We start from the raw sequence: 22,395 nt of genomic DNA, 5'->3' as shown, positions 1-22,395 counted from the left end.
ACCTCTCCTCCCGCCATTTCCCAGTTGCCCCGGGAGCCGCCGCCGCCGCCATCATGTCGCTGCTGTGTTGGAGTAAGTGGGAGCGGGGGCCGGGGGCAGGAAGATACCCCCCTCCCCCGGGAGCGGGGCAGAGAGAGAGAGAGGCCGGGGTGTGGGGGGAGACCGGGAACTCAAGGAGCGGAGTGGGCCTTGCGCCTCATGGACAGTGGGAGCACAGGGCCCGGGCCTGAACTGGGGCCTGGGCCTGAGCCTGAACTTGAACTGGGGCCTGGGCCTGAACTGGGACCTGGGCCTGGGCCTGAACTGGGGCATGGGCCTGGGCCTGAACTGGGGCCTGGGTCTGAACTGGGGCCTGGGCCTGGGCCTTAAATGGGGCCTGGGCCTGGGTCTGAACTGGGGCCTGGGCCTGAACTGGGACCTGGGCCTGGGCCTGAATTGGGGCATGGGCCTGGGCCTGAACTGGGGCCTGGGTCTGGGTCTGAACTGGGGCCTGGGCCTGGGTCTGAACTGGGGCCTGGGCCTGGGACTGAACCTTAGCCTGGGTCTGAGCCTGATCCTGGGCCTGGTGTTGGGAGTTAACAAGGTGTGGGGCTGGATGAACACATCTGAACCTGGGTGTGATGCTGCTTGTCCTGCTGTGTTCATCCAGCCCCACACCTTGTTATCTCACATTCTCCAGCATCTGCAGCTCCTGTTACCCCTCTGCTCCTCTGATGCTGCTTGTCCTGCTGTGTTCATCCAGCCCCACACCTTGTTATCTCACATTCTCCAGCATCTGCAGCTCCTGTTACCCCTCTGCCCCTCTGATGCTGCTTGTCCTGCTGTGTTCATCCAGCCCCACACTGCGTTATCTCACATTCTCCAGCATCTGCAGTTCCTGTTACCCCTCTGCCCCTCTGACGCTGCTTGTCCTGCTGTGTTCATCCAGCCTCACACCTTGTTTTCTCAGATTCTCCAGCATCTGCAGCTCCTGTTACCCCCTTGCTCCTCTGATGCTGCTTGTCCTGTTGTGTTCATCCAGCCCCACACCTTGTTATCTCACATTCTCCAGCATCTGCAGCTCCTGTTACCCCTCTGCTCCTCTGATGCTGCTTGTCCTGCTGTGTTCATCCAGCCCCACACCTTGTTATCTCACATTCTCCAGCATCTGCAGCTCCTGTTACCCCTCTGCTCCTCTGATGCTGCTTGTCCTGCTGTGTTCATCCAGCCCCACACCTTGTTATCTCACATTCTCCAGCATCTGCAGCTCCTGTTACCCCTCTGCCCCTCTGATGCTGCTTGTCCTGCTGTGTTCATCCAGCCCCACACTGCGTTATCTCACATTCTCCAGCATCTGCAGTTCCTGTTACCCCTCTGCCCCTCTGACGCTGCTTGTCCTGCTGTGTTCATCCAGCCTCACACCTTGTTTTCTCAGATTCTCCAGCATCTGCAGCTCCTGTTACCCCCTTGCTCCTCTGATGCTGCTTGTCCTGTTGTGTTCATCCAGCCCCACACCATGTTATCTCACATTCTCCAGCATCTGCAGTTCATGTTACCCCTCTGCCCCTCTGATGCTGCTTGTCCTGCTGTGTTCATCCAGCCCCACACCATGTTATCTCACATTCTCCAGCATCTGCAGCTCCTGTTACCCCTCTGCTCCTCTGATGCTGCTTGTCCTGCTGTGTTCATCCAGCCCCACACCTTGTTATCTCACATTCTCCAGCATCTGCAGCTCCTGTTACCCCTCTGCTCCTCTGATGCTGCTGGGCCTGCTGTGTTCATCCAGCCCCACACCTTGTTATCTCACATTCTCCAGCATCTGCAGCTCCTGTTACCCCTCTGCTGCTCTGATGCTGCTGGGCCTGCTGTGTTCATCCAGCCCCACACCATGTTATCTCACATTCTCCAGCATCTGCAGCTCCTGTTACCCCTCTGCTGCTCTGATGCTGCTTGTCCTGCTGTGTTCATCCAGCCCCACACCTTGTTATCTCACATTCTCCAGCATCTGCAGCTCCTGTTACCCCTCTGCTCCTCTGATGCTGCTTGTCCTGCTGTGTTCATCCAGCCCCACACCATGTTATCTCACATTCTCCAGCATCTGCAGCTCCTGTTACCCCTCTGCTGCTCTGATGCTGCTTGGCCTGCTGTGTTCATCCAGCCCCACACCTTGTTATCTCACATTCTCCAGCATCTGCAGTTCCTGTTACCCCTCTGCCCCTCTGATGCTGCTTGTCCTGCTGTGTTCATCCAGCCCCACACCATGTTATCTCACATTCTCCAGCATCTGCAGCTCCTGTTACCCCTCTGCCCCTCTGATGCTGCTTGTCCTGCTGTGTTCATCCAGCTCCACACCTTGTTATCTCACATTCTCCAGCATCTGCAGCTCCTGTTACCCCTCTGCTCCTCTGATGCTGCTTGTCCTGCTGTGTTCATCCTGCCCCACACCTTGTTATCTCACATTCTCCAGCATCTGCAGCTCCTGTTACCCCTCTGCTCCTCTGATGCTGCTTGTCCTGCTGTGTTCATCCAGCTCCACACCATGTTATCTCACATTCTCCAGCATCTGCAGCTCCTGTTACCCCTCTGCTCCTCTGATGCTGCTTGTCCTGCTGTGTTCATCCAGCCCCACACCTTGTTATCTCACATTCTCCAGCATCTGCAGCTCCTGTTACCCCTCTGCTCCTCTGATGCTGCTTGTCCTGCTGTGTTCATCCAGCTCCACACCATGTTATCTCACATTCTCCAGCATCTGCAGCTCCTGTTACCCCTCTGCTCCTCTGATGCTGCTTGGCCTGATGTGTTCATCCAGCTCCACACCTTGTTATCTCACATTCTCCAGCATCTGCAGTTCCTGTTACCCCTCTGCTCCTCTGATGCTGCTTGGCCTGATGTGTTCATCCAGCTCCACACCTTGTTATCTCACATTCTCCAGCATCTGCAGCTCCTGTTACCCCACTGCTCCTCTGATGCTGCTTGTCCTGCTGTGTCCATCCAGCCCCACACCTTGTTATCTCACATTCTCCAGCATCTGCAGCTCCTGTTGCCCCTCTGCTCCTCTGATGCTGCTTGTCCTGCTGTGTTCATCCAGCCCCACACCGTGTTATCTCACATTCTCCAGCATCTGCAGTTCCTGTTACCCCTCTGCTCCTCTGATGCTGCTTGTCCTGCTGTGTTCATCCAGCCCCACACCTTGTTATCTCACATTCTCCAGCATCTGCAGCTCCTGTTACCCCTCTGCTCCTCTGATGCTGCTGGGCCTGCTGTGTTCATCCAGCCCCACACCATGTTATCTCACATTCTCCAGCATCTGCAGCTCCTGTTACCCCTCTGCCCCTCTGATGCTGCTTGGCCTGCTGTGTTCATCCAGCCCCACACCTTGTTATCTCACATTCTCCAGCATCTGCAGCTCCTGTTACCCCTCTGCTCCTCTGATGCTGCTTGGCCTGCTGTGTTCATCCAGCCCCACACCTTGTTATCTCACATTCTCCAGCATCTGCAGCTCCTGTTGCCCCTCTGCTCCTCTGATGCTGCTTGTCCTGCTGTGTCCATCCAGCTCCACACCTTGTTATCTCACATTCTCCAGCATCTGCAGCTCCTGTTGCCCCTCTGCTCCTCTGATGCTGCTTGTCCTGCTGTGTTCATCCAGCCCCACACCGTGTTATCTCACATTCTCCAGCATCTGCAGTTCCTGTTACCCCTCTGCTCCTCTGATGCTGCTTGTCCTGCTGTGTTCATCCAGCCCCACACCTTGTTATCTCACATTCTCCAGCATCTGCAGCTCCTGTTACCCCGCTGCTCCTCTGATGCTGCTTGTCCTGCTGTGTTCATCCAGCCCCACACCTTGTTATCTCACATTCTCCAGCATCTGCAGTTCCTGTTACCCCTCTGCTCCTCTGATGCTGCTTGTCCTGCTGTGTCCATCCAGCTCCACACCTTGTTATCTCACATTCTCCAGCATCTGCAGCTCCTGTTGCCCCTCTGCTCCTCTGATGCTGCTTGGCCTGCTGTGTTCATCCAGCTCCACACCATGTTGTCTCACATTCTCCAGCATCTGCAGTTCCTGTTACCCCTCTGCTCCTCTGATGCTGCTGGGCCTGCTGTGTTCATCCAGCTCCACACCTTGTTATCTCACATTCTCCAGCATCTGCAGTTCCTGTTACCCCTCTGCTCCTCTGATGCTGCTTGTCCTGCTGTGTCCATCCAGCCCCACACCTTGTTATCTCACATTCTCCAGCATCTGCAGCTCCTGTTGCCCCTCTGCTCCTCTGATGCTGCTTGTCCTGCTGTGTTCATCCAGCCCCACACCGTGTTATCTCACATTCTCCAGCATCTGCAGCTCCTGTTACCCCTCTGCTCCTCTGATGCTGCTTGTCCTGCTGTGTTCATCCAGCCCCACACCTTGTTATCTCACATTCTCCAGCATCTGCAGCTCCTGTTACCCCTCTGCTCCTCTGATGCTGCTTGTCCTGCTGTGTTCATCCAGCCCCACACCTTGTTATCTCACATTCTCCAGCATCTGCAGCTCCTGTTACCCCTCTGCCCCTCTGATGCTGCTTGGCCTGATGTGTTCATCCAGCCCCACACCTTGTTATCTCACATTCTCCAGCATCTGCAGTTCCTGTTACCCCTCTGCTCCTCTGATGCTGCTGGGCCTGCTGTGTCCATCCAGCCCCACACCATGTTATCTCACATTCTCCAGCATCTGCAGCTCCTGTTACCCCTCTGCCCCTCTGATGCTGCTTGGCCTGCTGTGTCCATCCAGCCCCACACCATGTTATCTCACATTCTCCAGCATCTACAGCTCCTGTTACCCCTCTGCTCCTCTGATGCTGCTTGTCCTGCTGTGTTCATCCAGCCCCACACCATGTTATCTCACATTCTCCAGCATCTGCAGCTCCTGTTGCCCCTCTGCTCCTCTGATGCTGCTTGTCCTGCTGTGTTCATCCAGCCCCACACCTTGTTATCTCACATTCTCCAGCATCTGCAGCTCCTGTTACCCCTCTGCCCCTCTGATGCTGCTTGTCCTGCTGTGTTCATCCAGCTCCACACCATGTTATCTCACATTCTCCAGCATCTGCAGCTCCTGTTACCCCTCTGCTCCTCTGATGCTGCTTGGCCTGATGTGTTCATCCAGCCCCACACCATGTTATCTCACATTCTCCAGCATCTGCAGTTCCTGTTACCCCTCTGCTCCTCTGATGCTGCTTGTCCTGCTGTGTTCATCCAGCCCCACACCATGTTATCTCACATTCTCCAGCATCTGCAGTTCCTGTTACCCCTCTGCTCCTCTGATGCTGCTTGTCCTGGTGTGTTCATCTCGCTCCACACCTTGTTATCTCACATTCTCCAGCATCTGCAACTCCTGTTACCCCTCTGCTCCTCTGATGCTGCTTGTCCTGCTGTGTTCATCCAGCCCCACACCGTGTTATCTCACATTCTCCAGCATCTGCAGCTCCTGTTACCCCTCTGCCCCTCTGATGCTGCTGGGCCTGCTGTGTTCATCCAGCCCCACACTGCGTTATCTCACATTCTCCAGCATCTGCAGTTCCTGTTACCCCTCTGCCCCTCTGATGCTGCTTGTCCTGCTGTGTTCATCCAGCCCCACACCTTGTTATCTCACATTCTCCAGCATCTGCAGCTCCTGTTACCCCTCTGCCCCTCTGACGCTGCTGGGCCTGCTGTGTTCATCCAGCCCCACACTGCGTTATCTCACATTCTCCAGCATCTGCAGTCCCCATTATCCCTGGTGCTGCCACCCTCAGCAGATGTCTGTACCCGACAACCACCCCCCTCACACACACACACACACACACACACACACACAGTGGGAGAGGAGCCGCCGGTGAAGGTGGGGGAAATGTTGCTCAGCCTGACTGACACCCGGCCCAGCCCCAAGCTCACAGGAAAGCGAGGGGCAGACCATCATTTGGGGAGGGAGCTTACTTTAATACCCTCCCCCTCAAAATAAGTGCACGCCTACATCATATCCAGGAGATCTCGAAGCACCCCTCAACAAGACAGCACAATGAATGTCTCACGTGGGCAATTTCAGCATTCACTGTCTCTGATTCACTAACAAGCAGCAGTGCAGACTGCCCACTCCTGGCAGCAAATCCCATGTAGATATCACTCACATGCTGCTTTGTGTGCAAAACAGTCCCTTTATTTCTCTGCCCGATCATCCAGTTACGCAGTGAAAAGTGCATATACGTCAAGAGAAAACATCATTTCCAATAATTCTTGCTTTCTGTTCTTTCAAATTTCAGATAGTGCTTGTTAATTTCTAGCAGTACAAATCTACCAATTGCAGAGTCATACAGCACGGAAACAGACCCTTCAGTCCATTCTGACCTGATGTCCTAAATTAACTGGATCCCATTTGGCCCCTGTCCCTCTAACCCCTTCCTATCCATGTCCCCATCCCGATGCCTTTTAAATGCTGTAACTGTACCAGCCCCCACCACTTCCTCTGGCAGCTCATTCCATACACGCACCACCCTCTGTGTGAAAAAGTTACCCCTCAGCTCCCTTTTAAATCTTTCTCCTCTCACCTTAAACCTATGTCCTCCAGTTGTGGACTCCCTCTACCCTGAAGAAAATACCTTGCCTATTCACCCTCTCCATGCCCCTCGTGATTTTATAAACCTCTATATGGCCATCCCTCAGCCTTCAACACTCCAGGAAAAACAGCCCCAGCCTATTCAAACTCTCCAACCCTGGTGATGTCTGTGTCAATCTTTTCTGAACCCTTTCAAATTTAACTACACCTTTGCTAAAGCAGACAGTCCAGAATCCACATTCAAATCATGTACTAATATAAAATGACCCGTTGTGCATCCTCAAATTCACCTGTGTCTAAATTTGCTTCGGAGCTTCTTAAAAATAATGGTTCAGTTAATATGTAAATGAATGATATGTGTGTATAAATATAGATTTTAGAAAAACTATTCATGTGATGAAGGCATCGCTGGCTAGTCCAACATTTATTGCCCATCCCTAATTGCCCAGTTAAGGGTCAACCACATCACTCTGTGTCTGGAGTCACCCATAGGCCAGACCAGGTAAAGAAGGCAGATTTCCCTCCCTAGAGGACATCACTGAACCAGCTGTGGTTAAATGGTCACCATTAAGCTAGCTCTTACTTGAATTCAGCTCTCACTCTCTGCCATTGGTGAGATTTAATCCCATGTCCCACAAGCGTTAACCTGGTGTTGAGGGACCACTAATCCAGTGACGTTGCTACTTCATCATGGCCTGATCGGCCTCATCACAGGGTTTTCCCACATGCATAAATGTATTCACTGTAAATTTGTTCTTTCACATTAGTATCTGAAACATAATTACATGCATGTGAAAAAGTATTTCACAAAATGTAGTCAGTGTCTCAGTCTGAATTTATTCAGTATCTGTAACAGCAACACCAATTGGTATTTAGATATCATTCAATTATTCGTTCAGTCAAACGCACCCCCAAATCTCCAGTGCTTCCCGAGCACATTTTAGACCAAAGCAGGGCGTATCAGGAGATGTTAGGTCGCATTGACAGAAGGTCAGCTTAAAAGGGAGTGTGAAGTAGAGAAAGGTTCAGGAGAGAATTCAAAGCTCGTGGAGTGGAGTTGTGGAGTGAGTATAGTGTATATTAGTGTATTGAGGGATTGTGAAAGGGACTCACTGTGTGAACATGAGGTTGGTGGGTGGGAATGAAATCTAAAAGTCTTATAAAGCTTTGGAGTAGCTCAGGTTGTGGGTGTTGTGGTGGGGTGGCTCGCCGAGCGGGTTTGTTATTCCGTACCATGCTTGGTAACATCTTCAGTGCAGCCTCTGATGAAGCGCCAGTGTGTTTTCCCGCCTGGTTTTTAAACCCTGGGGTCTGTTGCGATGGATGGCCTCACGTCCGGGTTTCCTCCGTAGCGGAATCTGTTTGGGGCCGAGTTCAATGTGTTTGTTGATAGCTTTCTTCTTCAGGCACTCTTGTAAACACTACATCAGACAAACAGGAAGGAAACTGACAACAAGAGGACATGAGCACCAACCAGCTACAAGAAGACACGACCGACACTCGCTCATCTCAATCCACATGGAGAAGGAGAATCATCACCTCGACTGGGACAACACAGGCTAGGCAGAGAGAAGCATGAGAATTCCTGGAAGCATGGCACGCCACGAAGCATGCTATTAATAAACACATTGAACTCGACCCCATATACATTCCATGATGGAGGAAACCTGAAAGTGAGGCAATCCATCGCCATGGTCCCCAGAGTTTAAAAACCAGGCGGAAAAACACACCGACGCTTCATCAGAGGCTGCACTGAGGATGTTACCCAGCACGGGAGCGAAACGTCTGCGGAACAATAAACCAGCTCGGCGAGCCACCCCACCTCAACAAAAAGTCTTGTTCCAGACGGACAGGAGGTAGCTGAGACCACACCTGGAGCGCGCTATGAGCAGTTTTGCTGTCCTTACTCAGAAACCCAATGTAATCACATTGAAAGCAGCTCCGAGAAAATTCACTCTTAGCTAACCTATATATGCAGTTGTTGGAGATCTGGATCAAACAAGCACAGAGAAGGCTGGAGAAGCTCAGCGGGTCTGGCCAGCATCTGTGGAGAGAAGACAAGAGTTGGGTGTCTCGAGAGTCACAGGACTGGAAGCGTAAACTCTATTCCGCGTTCTGCCAGACCTGATTCCTGCACCATTCTGTTTTTCTTTGGTTCTCTCTAGACTAATTCCTGGGATGCAGGTTAGGTGTGGGTTTCATTGGAGCCTAGAAGAATGAAAGGTGAACTTAATGGGGCATGCTAGGCTTGTCGGGGGAGGGGTTTGACATCATGGATGCCACACGGTGGTTTCTCGAGGTTGTTTGCTTGCTCGCCGAGCTGGCTGGTTATTTTATAGGCGTTTTGTCACCAAGCTGATGGCTATATACACAAACACCAGCTGGCAGCAAAATGGCGTGACAGACTTTCCCTCATCTCAGAGCACTCAGATAATGAAGGCCATCAATTTAACTGGGACAATGTGCTCAAGCCCAACACAGACATGCACAGGAATTCCTGCAGGCCTGGTCCCATAATGTAATCAACAATCATGTGGAATTAGACCCCGTACACAAACCCATGCAGAAACGACGCAACCCAATTTAACAGGCCGGATCATAGAAATACCTAATGGAGTAGAACAACATTGCTTCATCAGAGGCTGCATTCATGATGGTACCCAGCTCAGTGACGGAACGTCTGTGCGATAACCACCCAGCTCAGCAAGCAAGCCAACAAACCCATCCACAACCCGAGTTACAAATCCTCACAAGAACTTCCCCTTGTGGAACGAAATTTAATAATGTGGCGTTTAAGGAACAATATTTTTCTCTTTAAGGGCCATGGGCTTATGGGGAACAGTGGGTAGCGGGGTCATTGTATTATTTTTTGAGGTGGTGGGATGTAAATTCTTGGCTGTGACAACAGGGCCAAAGGTTAAAGGCAAGCAGGAACATTTGGTCAGGGTGGTGCCAGGGATGAAGTGAACATGAGAAACTGCAGTTGCTGTACTCAGAGAAGGAGGACGAGGAAGAAGTTAATGGGGACATTGAATCGAGACATTCCCATTCAGGAAGGGGGTTCTGAGTCAGTAGGGAGAAACCATTTCCAGTTCCGGGGGTCGTGGGGAGCAGGGAGACAGGGATTAAGAGGGAAAATGAATTGTATTTGTTGCCTCAGTCAGTTGATGTGATCTGGAACCCACTTCCTGAGGGCACAGGCGGGAGCAGATTCTACTGAATCACTGCAACCGGGCACTTGGCTATGTGCTGGGAGGGAAACTTTGCAGTGCTGTGGGAGAGAGAATACACACACACTCACACACACACACGCTCACACACACACACACACACACACACAAACGCTCACACACACACACAAACGCTCACACACACACACAAATACACACACACACACACACACACAAACGCTCACACACACACAAACGCTCACACACACAAATACACACACACACAGACACACAAATACACACACACACAGACACACAAATACACACACACACACACACAAATACACACACACACACACACCCTGGCCGATGGGCGTCATCCTGTTTCTATGTCTCCACTGCTTCGTCTGACGGGAGCTGTGTTTCCAGGGATCATGCCTTAGCACGGATGCTGTTGGCGTTTCTCCGGCGTTTTCTGTGTCAGTTTGAAACCCACTTGGTGTGAGCTGTAAACATTTGCTGATGTCGTTTGTACCTCCCAAGCACCAGCACGTCCGGCCAGAGGCATCTCAGGCCTGATGTTCCCATGTTACTGCACAAGGTGTCAGTGTCCGCGTGGGTGTGTGTATGAGGGCCAGGATTTCCTCCCGGAAAACAGAATACTTGTTTTTAATGCTCTTCCATCACTGCTTTTTATTTGATGGCAGACCTCCTTGTCCATTTGGGAAGGTGAGTTTCCCTTCTGTGTGCTGTCCTAAATGTACGATAATGACACAGGTGCAATACAGAAGCAGGAAGGAGACCAAGTTTGAGGTTACAGAGACAGGGAGGGGCTGGAGGGGGTGACAGAGATAGGGAGGGGGTGTAGGGGATGGAGGAGGTCACAGCGATAGGGAGGGGGTATAGGGGCTGGAGGGGGTTACAGAGATAGAGGGGGGTGTAGGTACTGGAGGGTGTTACAGAGATAGGAAGGGGGTGTAGGTACTGGAGGGGGTTACAGAGATAGGGAGGGGGTGTAGTGGCTGGAGGAGGTTACAGAGATAGGGAGGGAGTGTAGGTACTGGATGGGGTTACAGAGATAGGGAGGGGGTGTAGGTACTGGAGGGGGTTACAGAGAGGGAGGGGGTGTAGTTACTGGAGGGGGTTACAGAGATAGGGAGGGGGTGTAGGGGCTGGAGGAGGTTACAGAGATAGGGAGGGGGTGGAGGGGTTTACAGAGATAGGGAGGGGGTGTAGGGGCTGGAGGAGGTTACATAGATAGGGAGGGGGTGTAGGGGCTGGAGGAGGTTACAGAGATAGGGAGGGGGTGTAGGGGCTGGAGGAGGTTACAGAGATAGGGACGGGGTGTAGGGATTGGAGGGGGTGTAGAGGTTGGAGGGGGTTACAGAGATAGGGAGGGGGTGCAGGGAATGGAGGAGGTTACGGAGATGGGGAGGGCGTTATAGGGACTGGAGGGGGGTATGGAGATGGGGAGGGGTCCAGGAGCTGCCGGAGGCTATGGAAACGGGAACGTGTTTATTCGGTTTAACATGGTTGGTGAGCAGGGACTGGGTTGGGCATATGATGAGAGTTTGGATCAGAGTATGGTGGAGAGCGAGTGGAGCTGTGGTCCCAGCCATGCTTGTCCGAACGGTCCAGAGAGAAGGTGCTGTCTCCTTGAACATCTCATCCTATAGGCTCCATCAGGGCACATCGGGCTGCTGAGCTGTGCACTCCCATTTGCATCCCTCAAAGATACTTATTCTGATAGGGACAGAAGGAAGCCATTCAGCCCCTTCTCCAGGATTCAGCAGGCGTTGCGAATCTGAAACTTTTCTCTGCTTTCAGTTTCGAATGAGGTTCCGGAGCACCCTTGTGTCTCTCCAGTCTCTAACCACGTGTTTGAGCGACGGCTCATTGAGAAGTACATCGCGGAGAATGGGACAGACCCCATCAACGGGCAGCCCCTGTCTGAGGACCAACTCATCGACATCAAAGGTAAGACCCCAGCCTCGAGCCGAACACACTGTGCCCCACGTGCACAGCTGGAGCAGCTCGCCAAACAGCTGAGAAAGTGCATTGTGGGGGTGTCGGGGCAAGCCAAATCCTGCGAGTCTGTCCTGCCCCTGAGGACCGATTTGGCCCAGTGCGTACTCGCCAGCCCCTCCTAAAGCAATCCAGTTAGCCCCCATCCCCCTGTTGCCCGGCAATTGTTATTCCCCTCCAAGACCCTTTCAGCGTATCTGAGGAGATTGATTATCTTCACTTCCACTCCAGTGGCATGCAGTTTATTGCTGCATCAGCGCATGAACTTCCTTGGAAGTCCGTCAGAACGCAACAGGTGCTCACTATACCTCCTGGACTGTACTGACAGAGGAGTGACAGTAGGAAATGAATGGGAAAAAGAATAAAGAGGGGAGGGCTCTGCAGGAGATAGGGGCAAAGACGGAGCAAGATGAATTTTTATTTGTTCATGAGTGGAATGCGGTATTTGTCCCCAGATCCCTAGTTACCCCTTGACAAGGTGGTGGTGAGCGGCCTTGTTGAACTGCTGCATTCTCTAGGCTGTGGGGTAACCCACAACGCTGTTGGTGGGCAGCTTCCAAGATTTTCCTCCCATTTACAAGATGCCATGGAGAAATTCACCTCAGAACAGCACCTTCCCAAACCCGTGGCCATTTCAATCAGCTACATGGGAACACCATCCCTTGCAAGTTGCCCGCCGAGCCACTCCCCATCCTGACTTGGAAACCTATCAGCCGTTCCTTCAGTGTAGCTGGGTCAGAATGCTTGGAATTCCATCCCTCATTGTGGGTCCAACTCCAGCACATGGACTGCGGCAGTTCAAGAAGACAGCTCACCACCGCCATTCTGTGTCATTTCAAAACAACGAGAGCGCAAACAGCAGGAGGTGTGACTGTCATTTCCCAATCCTCCCAGGCTACAGCGTGGTCTCGGAGACTGCTGATAGCATGCTTTTATTTAGGTAGGAACATCTCGACAACAGGAGCCGGCCGCTTAAGTCTTGTCTGCCATTCAGCCGGACCGTGGCGGATCATCCAACTCGGTCCCACCTTCTCCCCCACACCCTTTGATCCCTGTGGCCCTGAGAACTGTACCTAACTTCTTGTTGAAAACGTTCAGTGTTTTGCCCTCAACCGCTTTCTGTGGCAGGGAATTCCACAGGCTTCCCCCCAACTCTCCAGGCAAAGACAGTTCTCCCCCATCTCCAGCCTGCCCTGTATCTTCAGACTGCAGCCCCTGGATCTGGACATCTCTTTTACAAAGGCAGCGAGGGGTACTCTGAATAATTACAGAGCAGCCTTTAATCGCAGGCAAATGGTTGAACTCGGCCCTGAGGGATAGGATGAACAAAAGGTGTGTATTAACCAAAGATGGGGCAAGGGAAATTGAGTCTCTTTTAACTTGGTCAAATCAGTTGAGAAAATAACAAGGGTTCACCAGCAGGGTCAGTCATGTCATCGACGTGGAGTTAATCAAGTGTTTTTTTAAATGAAGGTCCCAGGTGGGAGGCTGTTTTGAATATTTAAAAAAGAAAGAAATGAAAGCCCATAGGACCCAGGGGAATGGAACAAGTCAAACACAACATTTGCTTAGTGACCAGAGGGTCAAATTGGATGGGTGTTTCTTTGAGACCGAAATGTCCAAGGTGGGTGCCCACCAGGTCGATTACAGCGCCCCTGCTTCTGGTTTCGAGGTATGTACCCTGGCCTTGATCAAGAGGTTTGTGAATCACAGGAAAGACAGTTTTCTGGATGTGGTGCGAGTGAGAAGCTGCAGCTTGCAGGGAGAGCTCAGTGGGCTGGCCAGTGTCAAAAGAATTCAACCTCCAGGAGGCAGGTGGAGGTGATACCTTCGGGGCGGTGAAGTGAAGCCGCACATAGATGGGTTAGGTATGCCTGCCTGTCTTCACCAGTGCGTTGAGCTGGACCCAGTGTCCTGTGGGGGTAGAACTGCTCGATTTCTGACTCTGCACAAACCAGTCCCCAGGTGGTGAGGGTCATCGACACTCAATACACCCCCCACCCCGACTGGCATAGGTAGAGACATTGTATCTCTGTATAGTTAATGATTGAGACTGGGTTCAGAGTGAGGTGGGGCGAGATGTTGGGAGGGAATCTGGGACATGAGTAGGGACCTGTATGGGTCAGTGCATCGAGTGTAGGATTTGGGAGGGTCACGTTGCGGCTGTACAGGACATTGGTTCGGCCACGTTTGGAATTCTGCGTTCAATTCTGGTCTCCCTGTAATAGGAAGGATGTTACTAAACTTGAAAGAGTTCAGAAAAGGTCTACAAGAATGTTGCCAGGGTTTGGGGGGGTTTGAGCGACAGGGAGAGGCTGAATAGGCTGGGGCTATTTTCCCTGAATGTCAGAGGCTGAGGGGGGTGACCTTATAGAGGTTTATAAAACCATGAGGGGCATGGAGAGGGTGAATAGACAAGGCCTTTCCCCCAGGGGTAGGGGAGTCCAAAACGAGAGGGGCATAGGTTTAAGATGAGAGGGGAAAGATTTAAAAGGGAGCTGAGGGGTAACTTTTTCACACAGAGGGTGGTGCGTGTGTGGAATGAGCTGCCAGAGGAAGTGGTGGGGGCCGGTACAGTTACAACATTGTAAAAGTAGGAAGGGTTTAGAGGGATATGGACCGAATGCTGGCAAATGGCCAGTAGGACACGTTGGACCGAAGGGTCTGTTTCTGTGCTGTATGACTCTAAATGGCCTGCTCCTGACCTTCCCGTGCTGGAACCATTCCAGTTTTGTGTAGTCTTGTACCCAGTGTAGTGCAGCCCCTCCAACAGTGCTGGGCCCTGTGTTTCGCTGGCACTGACCAGAGGTCCCGAGGGGTTTCTAAATCAGATTGTTCTTTTTTTCTGTTTATGCCTGCAGCAAGCCATCCTATCAGACCAAAGCCTCCGTCAGCCACCAGCATCCCAGCAATCCTCAAAGCTCTGCAGGATGAGTGGGTAAGTCAACCCCTTGAAACAGCACCCCCCCCCCTTTCCTTTCCATCTGTCCATCGCTCACCCTCTTCATACTCTCAGTTTGTGCAACCTGCAACCTCTCCTGCAACTTACACATCTTTCTCTGCACACACTAGTGAGGGCAGGTTAGCTCGAATAACAGGAACCCTGGTGTGGGTTACAGACTGGAATCTAACCGAGGGGGTTCAGGGTGGGTTGTATACAGAATAACAGATACCCCGGGAGGGAGTTACAGACTGGAATCTAATCGAGGGGTTCAGGGTGGGTTATATACAGAATAACAGATACCCCGGGAGGGAGTTACAGACTGGAATCTAACCGAGGGGTTCAGGGTGGGTTATATACAGAATAACAGATACCCCGGGAGGGAGTTACAGACTGGAATCTAATCGAGGGGTTCAGGGTGAGTTATATACAGAATAACAGACACCAGGGAGTGAGTTACAGACTGGAATCTAACCGAGGGGTTCAGGGTGGGTTATACGCAGAATAACAGATACCCTGGGAGTGAGTTACAGTCTGGAATCTAACCGAGGGGTTCAGGGTGGGTTATACGCAGAATAACAGATACCCCGGGAGTGAGTTACAGACTGGAATCTAATCGAGGGGTTCACGGTGGGTTATATACAGAATAACAGATTCCCGGGAGTGAGTTACAGACTGGAATCTAACTGAGGGGTTCAGGGTGCGTTATATACAGAATAACAGATACCCCGGGAGGGAGTTACAGACTGGAATCTAATCGAGGGGTTCAGGGTGGGTTATATACAGAATAACAGATACCCCGGGAGTGAGTTACAGTCTGGAATCTAATCGAGGGGTTCAGGGTGGGTTATACGCAGAATAACAGATACCCCGGGAGTGAGTTACAGACTGGAATCTAATCGAGGGGTTCACGGTGGGTTATATACAGAATAACAGATTCCCGGGAGTGAGTTACAGACTGGAATCTAACTGAGGGGTTCAGGGTGCGTTATATACAGAATAACAGATACCCCGGGAGTGAGTTACAGACTGGAATCTAACTGAGGGGTTCACGGTGGATTATATACAGAATAACAGATACCCGGGAGTGAGTTACAGACTGGAATCTGATCGAGGGGTTCAGGGTGGGTTCTACACAGAATAACAGATACCCAAGAGGATACTTTATTGCTGTGTATATTTATTTATGCCTGTCTTTCTCTCTCTGCCCCTCCCTGGTGATAGCCCAACACCCATTGCCCATCTTTGGGAAGGTGGCGGGGTCTGCTACCAGCAGAATGGTCCTGAGCAGTGTGTTTCCTGTGTTGTCTGTCTGTAGGATGCAGTGATGTTACACAGCTTCACTCTCCGGCAGCAGCTGCAGACCACACGCCAGGAATTATCTCATGCCCTTTACCAGCATGATGCTGCCTGCAGGGTCATCGCACGTCTGACCAAGGAGGTGACTGCAGCTCGAGAAGGTAAGGCCTGTGTTCGCCCACGGGAGGAGGGGCTCAGAGTGTGGGTTAGACAGAGAGAGAGAGGGTCAGAGTGTGGGTTAGACAGAGAGAGAGGGTCAGAGTGTGGGTTAGACAGAGGGGAGGTCAGAGTGTGGGTTGGACGGACAGAGAGGGTCAGAGTGTGGGTTAGACAGAGAGAGGGGAGGCCAGAGTGTGGGTTAGACAGAGAGGGGGGGGTCAGAGTGTGGGTTAGACAGAGAGAGGGGAGGCCGGAGTGTGGGTTAGACACGGGGGGGGGGGGTCAGAGTGTGGGTTAGACAGAGAGAGGGGAGGCCAGAGTGTGGATTAGACAGAGAGAGGGGAGGCCAGAGTGTGGATTAGACAGAGAGAGGGGAGGCCAGAGTGTGGGTTAGACAGGGAGAGGGGAGGCCAGAGTGTGGGTTAGACAGAGAGGGGGGTCAATGTGTGGGTTAGACAGAGAGAGGAGGGCTCAGAGTGTGGTTTAGACAAAGAGAGAGGGTCAGAGTGTGGGTTAGACAGAGAGGGAGGTTCAGAGTGTGGGTTAGACAGAGAGGGAGGTTCAGAGTGTGGGTTAGACAGGGGGGGTCAGAGTGTGGGTTAGACAGAGAGGGGGGGTCAGGGTGTGGGTTAGACAGAGGGGGAGTCAGAGTGTGGGTTAGACAGAGGGGGGGGGTCAGGGTGTGGGTTAGACAGAGGGGGGGTCAGAGTGTGGGTTAGACAGAGAGGGGGGGTCAGGGTGTGGGGGTTAGGCAGAGCGAGAGCGAGATGGAGAGGGTCAGAGTGTGAGTTAGAGAGAGAGAGAGAGACAGAGAGGGTCTGACTGTATTATAGGGAGAGATGAGCTGTGACAGTATGGGTTGGAGAGAGATAGAGAGACCGAGGGGGTTAGAGTGTGGGGGTGATAGAGAATAGAGAGGGAGCACCGGAGTTTAGACAGAGAAGGTCGGGGTGTAGGTTAGAGATATAGAGGGAGCGAGACTGTGGGTTGTTTAGAGTGATGAGCAGTGCCTGAGGTCAGCCTGTGGTCCTGGGAAAGAGGGAGTGCCGATGGGTCAGTTGCAAGGTGATGAGATATGAGACGCCTGGGAGAACGCCCCGTGGGGTTAAACTCCCCCCCCCCGGCCAACCGACCATCTCTGCTGAAATCTTTGTTGTGTTCTTGTCTGTAACTCTCACTCTCTTCACAGCTCTGGCAACGCTGAAGCCCCAGGCCGGCTTGGCCGTGCCCCAAGCACCACCAGTTACTCCTGCTGCAGCTCCTGTAAGTACAACCTGCCTCCTGGTTTCGCATCCTGCGGTGGGGAGGTGTGTCTGTGTCTGTCTGTCTGTCTGTGTGTGTGTCGGTCAGGGGTGTCACCGCTGCCACCCGTGGCTTACCCAAAGACTGTGTGCTCGGCGGTCTTCCCTTCTCCCTTTATATTCCCGCAACGCATCTCTCTCGGTCAGCTTTATCACTTTACCCCCACGCTCTTCCCTCTCCCCCTTTCCTCCTGCCTCTCCCACGTTCCCATATTTACCCACTTCCCACCTTGGGAATGTCGCTGTGCAATCTGCTTTCGCCGCGTTCCAGGTCACGACCGCACGCTTTGTCGCGGGGATTTTTAAAAAAAACAAGTCGGCTTCCCCCACCCGTCAGTCCAGAGATTTCTCCTGCCCATGACCCCCTGCTGTGGTTGGATTCGGCCCAGGCAGCTCCTCCAAAAGGACTTGGAGCAGGAATCTGCCCACTCAACAGCGTGGCCTGGTCTTCGGTATCGTGCTGTTGGGAAAGGCTCAAGGCAAAGGTGGACCCGTACCCAGGGGGAAGTGGTGCCATGATAGTCTCAAGGCATTCCGACAGGCCTCTTCCCTCGCTGCCTTCGTGACTTCCGACGCCACGGCTGCCAGGAGAACGATCCCAGTTTTCCCCACGTTATCCCCATCGACATCCCCACCATGAGGTGCTGAGGCAGGTCTGCAGCCAGCCTGGAGACAGTACGCCTGAGCCTCGAGGCCCAGTCCGGGCTCGGGGGTTTGATGAGAACGAGAACAGCCCCGCCCAGCACGGCTGCGCTTTTTGCTCAGGCCCGGACTCCTGGCCAGCCCGAACTCTTATCCTCTGCCTCGTCTTCCAACACAGGGCGCAGGAGAACCGATGGAGGTCGGGGAGCAGGTCGGAATGACTCCAGAGATCATTCAGAAGGTGGGTCCAGCGAGCTGTTGAGGATCCTCATTGTCAGGACAATGGGTCAGAGAAACGGTTTGCAAACCCAGTACAAAAACAAACCAGGTTCTTTTGGGGTGTAGACTGACCTCCAGCTGCGTCCCATGGGGAGATTTCAGGCAGCATCGTGAAGGGAGAGCGAGAGAGAGAAATTAGGAAGGAAATTCCAGACCTTACCCTAAGTGAGGTTACAGAGACAGGGAGGGCATTACAGAGATAGGGACGGAGGTGAAGGGGCTGGAGGGGGTTACAGAGATAGGGAGGGGGTGTAGGGGCTGGAGGGGGTTACAGAGATAGGGAGGGGGTGTAGGGGCTGGAGGGGGTTACAGAGATAGGGAGGGGGTGTAGGGGCTGGAGGGGGTGACAGAGACAGGGAGGGGGTGTAGGGGCTGGAGGGGGTTACAGAGATAGGGAGGGGGTCTAGGGGCTAGAGGGGGTGACAGAGATAGGGAGGAGGTGAAGGGGCTGGAGGGGGTTACAGAGATAGGGAGGGGGTGTAGGGGCTGGAGGGGGTGACAGAGATAGGGAGGAGGTGAAGGGGCTGGAGGGGGTTACAGAGATAGGGAGGGGGTGTAGGGGCTGGAGGGCGTTACAGAGACAGGGAGGGGGTGTAGGGGCCGGAGGGGGTTACAGAGACAGGGAGGGGGTGTAGGGGCTGGAGGGGGTTACAGAGATAGGGAGGGGGTGTAGGGGCCAGAGGGCGTTATAGAGATAGAGAGGGGGCGTAGGGCCTTGAGGGGTTAAAGAGATAGGGAGGGGGTGTAAGGGCTGGGCGGGGTGTGGAGGGGGTGGGTTACTGGAGATATTCATGCTCTCTTATTGTTTTTTATTCATGCAGCTTCAAGATAAGGCAACTGTGCTGACCACGGAGCGTAAGAAGGTAGGTGTAACACTGGGGCATCCGTTCCTGGGCAGCTCCTCCGCTGAAGCCTGTGCCCCTCGAGCAGTGTCTGTGGCCCGACTTCAGGCAATGTGCTTGTTGGCGCACAGCCTTGGCCAGGGGTTGGGCTCAGTGGAGCCCTCCCCAGTTAAAGGACAAGAGTGGACCCACATGAATGGGCTTTCGAGGGTGCAGCTCACTTTAAATGTAGTCGGAGGAAATTGCGGAAGAATCAGGGATCAGTGAAGCAGAATGGTCCATTTATAAACGGGTGGGGGGGGGCACTGACCTGCCCATTTTATGAGGTAGGGGGTTGCAACCGCAGCAGTCCTCCAGCAGAAGTGCCGACTGCCGACCTCCTCCAGTGGTCCCCAGTGTTACATTAACCAGGCTTCATCCAATTCAATTCACTCCACATAATATCAGGAAACGGTCAGAGACACTGGACACTGGCTACGGGCCCTGACAACATTCCCGCAGTAGGACTGAAGGCTTGAGCTCCAGAACTTGCTGCTACCCCTAACCAAGCTGTTCCACTACAGTTACAGCACTGGGATCTACCCGACGGGGTGGGAAATTGCCCAGAGTATGTCTGTACCCCAAAAGCAGGACACACCCAACCCGGCCAATTCCAGCTCCATCAGTCTCCACTCGACCATCAGTAAAGTGATGGAAGGTGTCAGTAACAGGGCTATCACACAGCATCTGCTCAGCAATAGCCTGCTCCGTGACACCCAGTTTGGGTCCCGCCAGGGCCACCCAGCTCCTGATCTCATTACAGCCTCGGTTCAAGCATGGACAAAAGAGCTGAACTCCAGAGGTGAACTGAGAGCTATAGCCCTTGATATCAAGGCTGCATTCGACCTAATGTGGCATTCAGAATTTCTAGCTAAATTGAAAGCAGTGGGAATCGGAAAAACATTTCATTGGCTGGGGTCATTAGCTGGAACGATGGAAGAGATCGTGGTTGGTGGAGGTCAGTCATCTCAGCTCCAGGACGTCTCTGCAGGAGTTCCTCAGGGTAGTGTCCTCGGCCCAGCCATCTTCAGCTACTTCATCAATGACCTTCCCTCCATCATAGGGTCAGAAGTGGGGATTTTAGCCGATGATTACACAGCGTTCAGCCCTATTCGTGACTCCCTCAGATACTGAAGCAGCCCGTGTCGAAATACAGCAAGATCTGGACAATATCCAGGCTCGGGCTGACAAGGGGCAAGTGACATTCACGCCACACAAATGCCAGACTGTGCCCATCACCGATATGAGACAATCTAACCACTGCCCCTTGACATTCAATGGTGTTACTGTCACTGAATCCCCCCACTGTCAACATCCTGGGGATTACCATTGACCAGAAACTCAACTGGACCCACCACATAAACACAGCGGCTACAAGAGCAGGACAGAGGATGGGAATCCTGCAGCGAGTAACTCCTGTCCTGACTCACCCCAAAGCCTGTCCCACCATGTATAAGGCAGGAGGGTGATGGGATACTCCCCTCTTGCCCCTGGATGAGGGCAGCTCCAACAAATACTCAAGAAGCTCGACACCATCCAGGACAAAGCAGCCCCCGCTCGACTGACACCACATCCACAAACATCCCGCCCCCTCGCCCCGACACTCAGCCGCAGCAGTGTGTACCATCTATAAGATGCGCTGCAGAGATTCACCAAAGATCCTCAGACAGCACATTTCCAAACTCCACGACCCACTTGCACCCAGAAGGACAAGGTGGACTCCCACCCCCTGCAAGTTCCCCTCCAAGCCATAAGACTTAGGAGTGGAAGTAAGGCCATTCAGCCCATCAAGTCCAATCCACCATTAATCATGGCTGATGGGCATTTCAACTCCACTTCCCTGCACTCTCCCTGTAGACCTTGATTCCTTGTGAGATCAAGAATTTATCAAAATCTGCCTTGAAGACATCTAACGTCTCGGCCGCCACTGCGCTCCGTGGCAATGAATTCCACAGGCCCACCACTCTCTGGCTGAAGAAATGTCTCCTCATTTCCGTTTTAAATTTACCCCCTCTAATTCTAAGCCTGTGCCCACAGGCCCTAGTCTCCCCGCCTAACGGAAACAACTTCCCAGCGTCCACCCATTCTAAACCATACATTATCCTGTAAGTTTCTATTAGATCTCCCCTCAACCTTCTAAACTCTAACGAATACAATCCCAGGATCCTTAGCCATTCATCATACATTAAACCTACCATTCCAGGGATCATCCGTGTGAATCTCCGCTGGACATGCTCCAGGGCTGGTATGTCCTTCCTGAAGTGTGGGGCCCAAAATTGGGGACAGTATTCTAAATGGGGCAAAACTAGAGCTTTATCAAGTCTCAGAAGCACATCGCTGCTTTTATATTCCAACCCTCCTGAGATAAACGACAACATTGCATTCGCTTTCTTAATCACAGACTCTACCTGCAAGTTAACCTTTAGAGAATTCTGGACCAACACTCCCAGATCCCTTTGTACTTTTTTATGAATTTTCTCACTGTTTAGAAAATAGTCCATGCCTGTATTCTTTTTTCCAAAGTGCAAGACCTCATATTTGCTCACGTTGAATTTCATCAGGCATTTCCTGGACCACTCTCCTAAACTGTCTAAGTCTTTCTGCAGCCTCCCCACCTCCTCAGTACTACCTGCCTGTCCACCTATCCCCGTGTCATCGGCAAACTTCGCCAGAATGCCCCAGATCATTAATATATAAGGTGAACAGCTGCGGCCCCAACACTGAACCCTGCGGGACACCACTTGTCACCGGTTGCCATTCCGAAAAAGAGCCTTTTATCCCAACTGTCTGCCTTCTGTCAGACAGCCAATCCTCAGTCCAAGCCAGTAGCTCACCTCGAACACCATGGACCCTCACCTTGCTCAGCAGCCTCCCGTGAGGCACCGTATCAAAGGCCTTTTGGAAGTCTAGATAAATGACATCCACTGGGTTTCCCTGGTCTAACATACTTGTTACCTCTTCAAAGAATTCTAACAGGTTTGTCAGGCACGACATCCCCTTACTAAAACCATGCTGACTTGTTCTAATCTGACCCTGCACTTCCAGGAATTTAGAAATCTCATCCTTAACAATGGATTCTAGAATTTTACCAACAACCGAGGTTAGGCTAATCGGCCTATAATTTTCCATCCTTTGCCTTGATCCTTTCTTAAACAGGGGG

At 52.5% G+C, this 22,395-nt stretch overlaps 1 protein-coding gene across 1 annotated transcript in view; it reads left to right on the top strand.

Moving 5' to 3' along the window:
* Positions 1 to 22,395, top strand: part of prpf19 (pre-mRNA processing factor 19) — a 42,166-nt gene continuing 19,771 nt past the window's right edge. The window contains exons 1-7 of the mRNA XM_059642827.1: positions 1 to 72; positions 11,536 to 11,685; positions 14,595 to 14,671; positions 15,993 to 16,134; positions 17,322 to 17,395; positions 18,254 to 18,316; positions 19,176 to 19,217. Of these exons, the coding sequence (XP_059498810.1) occupies positions 54 to 72; positions 11,536 to 11,685; positions 14,595 to 14,671; positions 15,993 to 16,134; positions 17,322 to 17,395; positions 18,254 to 18,316; positions 19,176 to 19,217 (567 nt within the window). The 5' untranslated portion in view covers positions 1 to 53. The remainder of the gene's footprint in view (positions 73 to 11,535; positions 11,686 to 14,594; positions 14,672 to 15,992; positions 16,135 to 17,321; positions 17,396 to 18,253; positions 18,317 to 19,175; positions 19,218 to 22,395) is intronic.

The sequence above is a fragment of the Stegostoma tigrinum genome, chromosome 46 (genome assembly GCF_030684315.1).
Source record: "Stegostoma tigrinum isolate sSteTig4 chromosome 46, sSteTig4.hap1, whole genome shotgun sequence".
Taxonomy (NCBI): Eukaryota; Metazoa; Chordata; class Chondrichthyes; order Orectolobiformes; family Stegostomatidae; genus Stegostoma; species Stegostoma tigrinum.
Note: the sequence above shows the minus strand (reverse complement) of the source record. Positions and strands in the feature narration are given on the sequence as shown.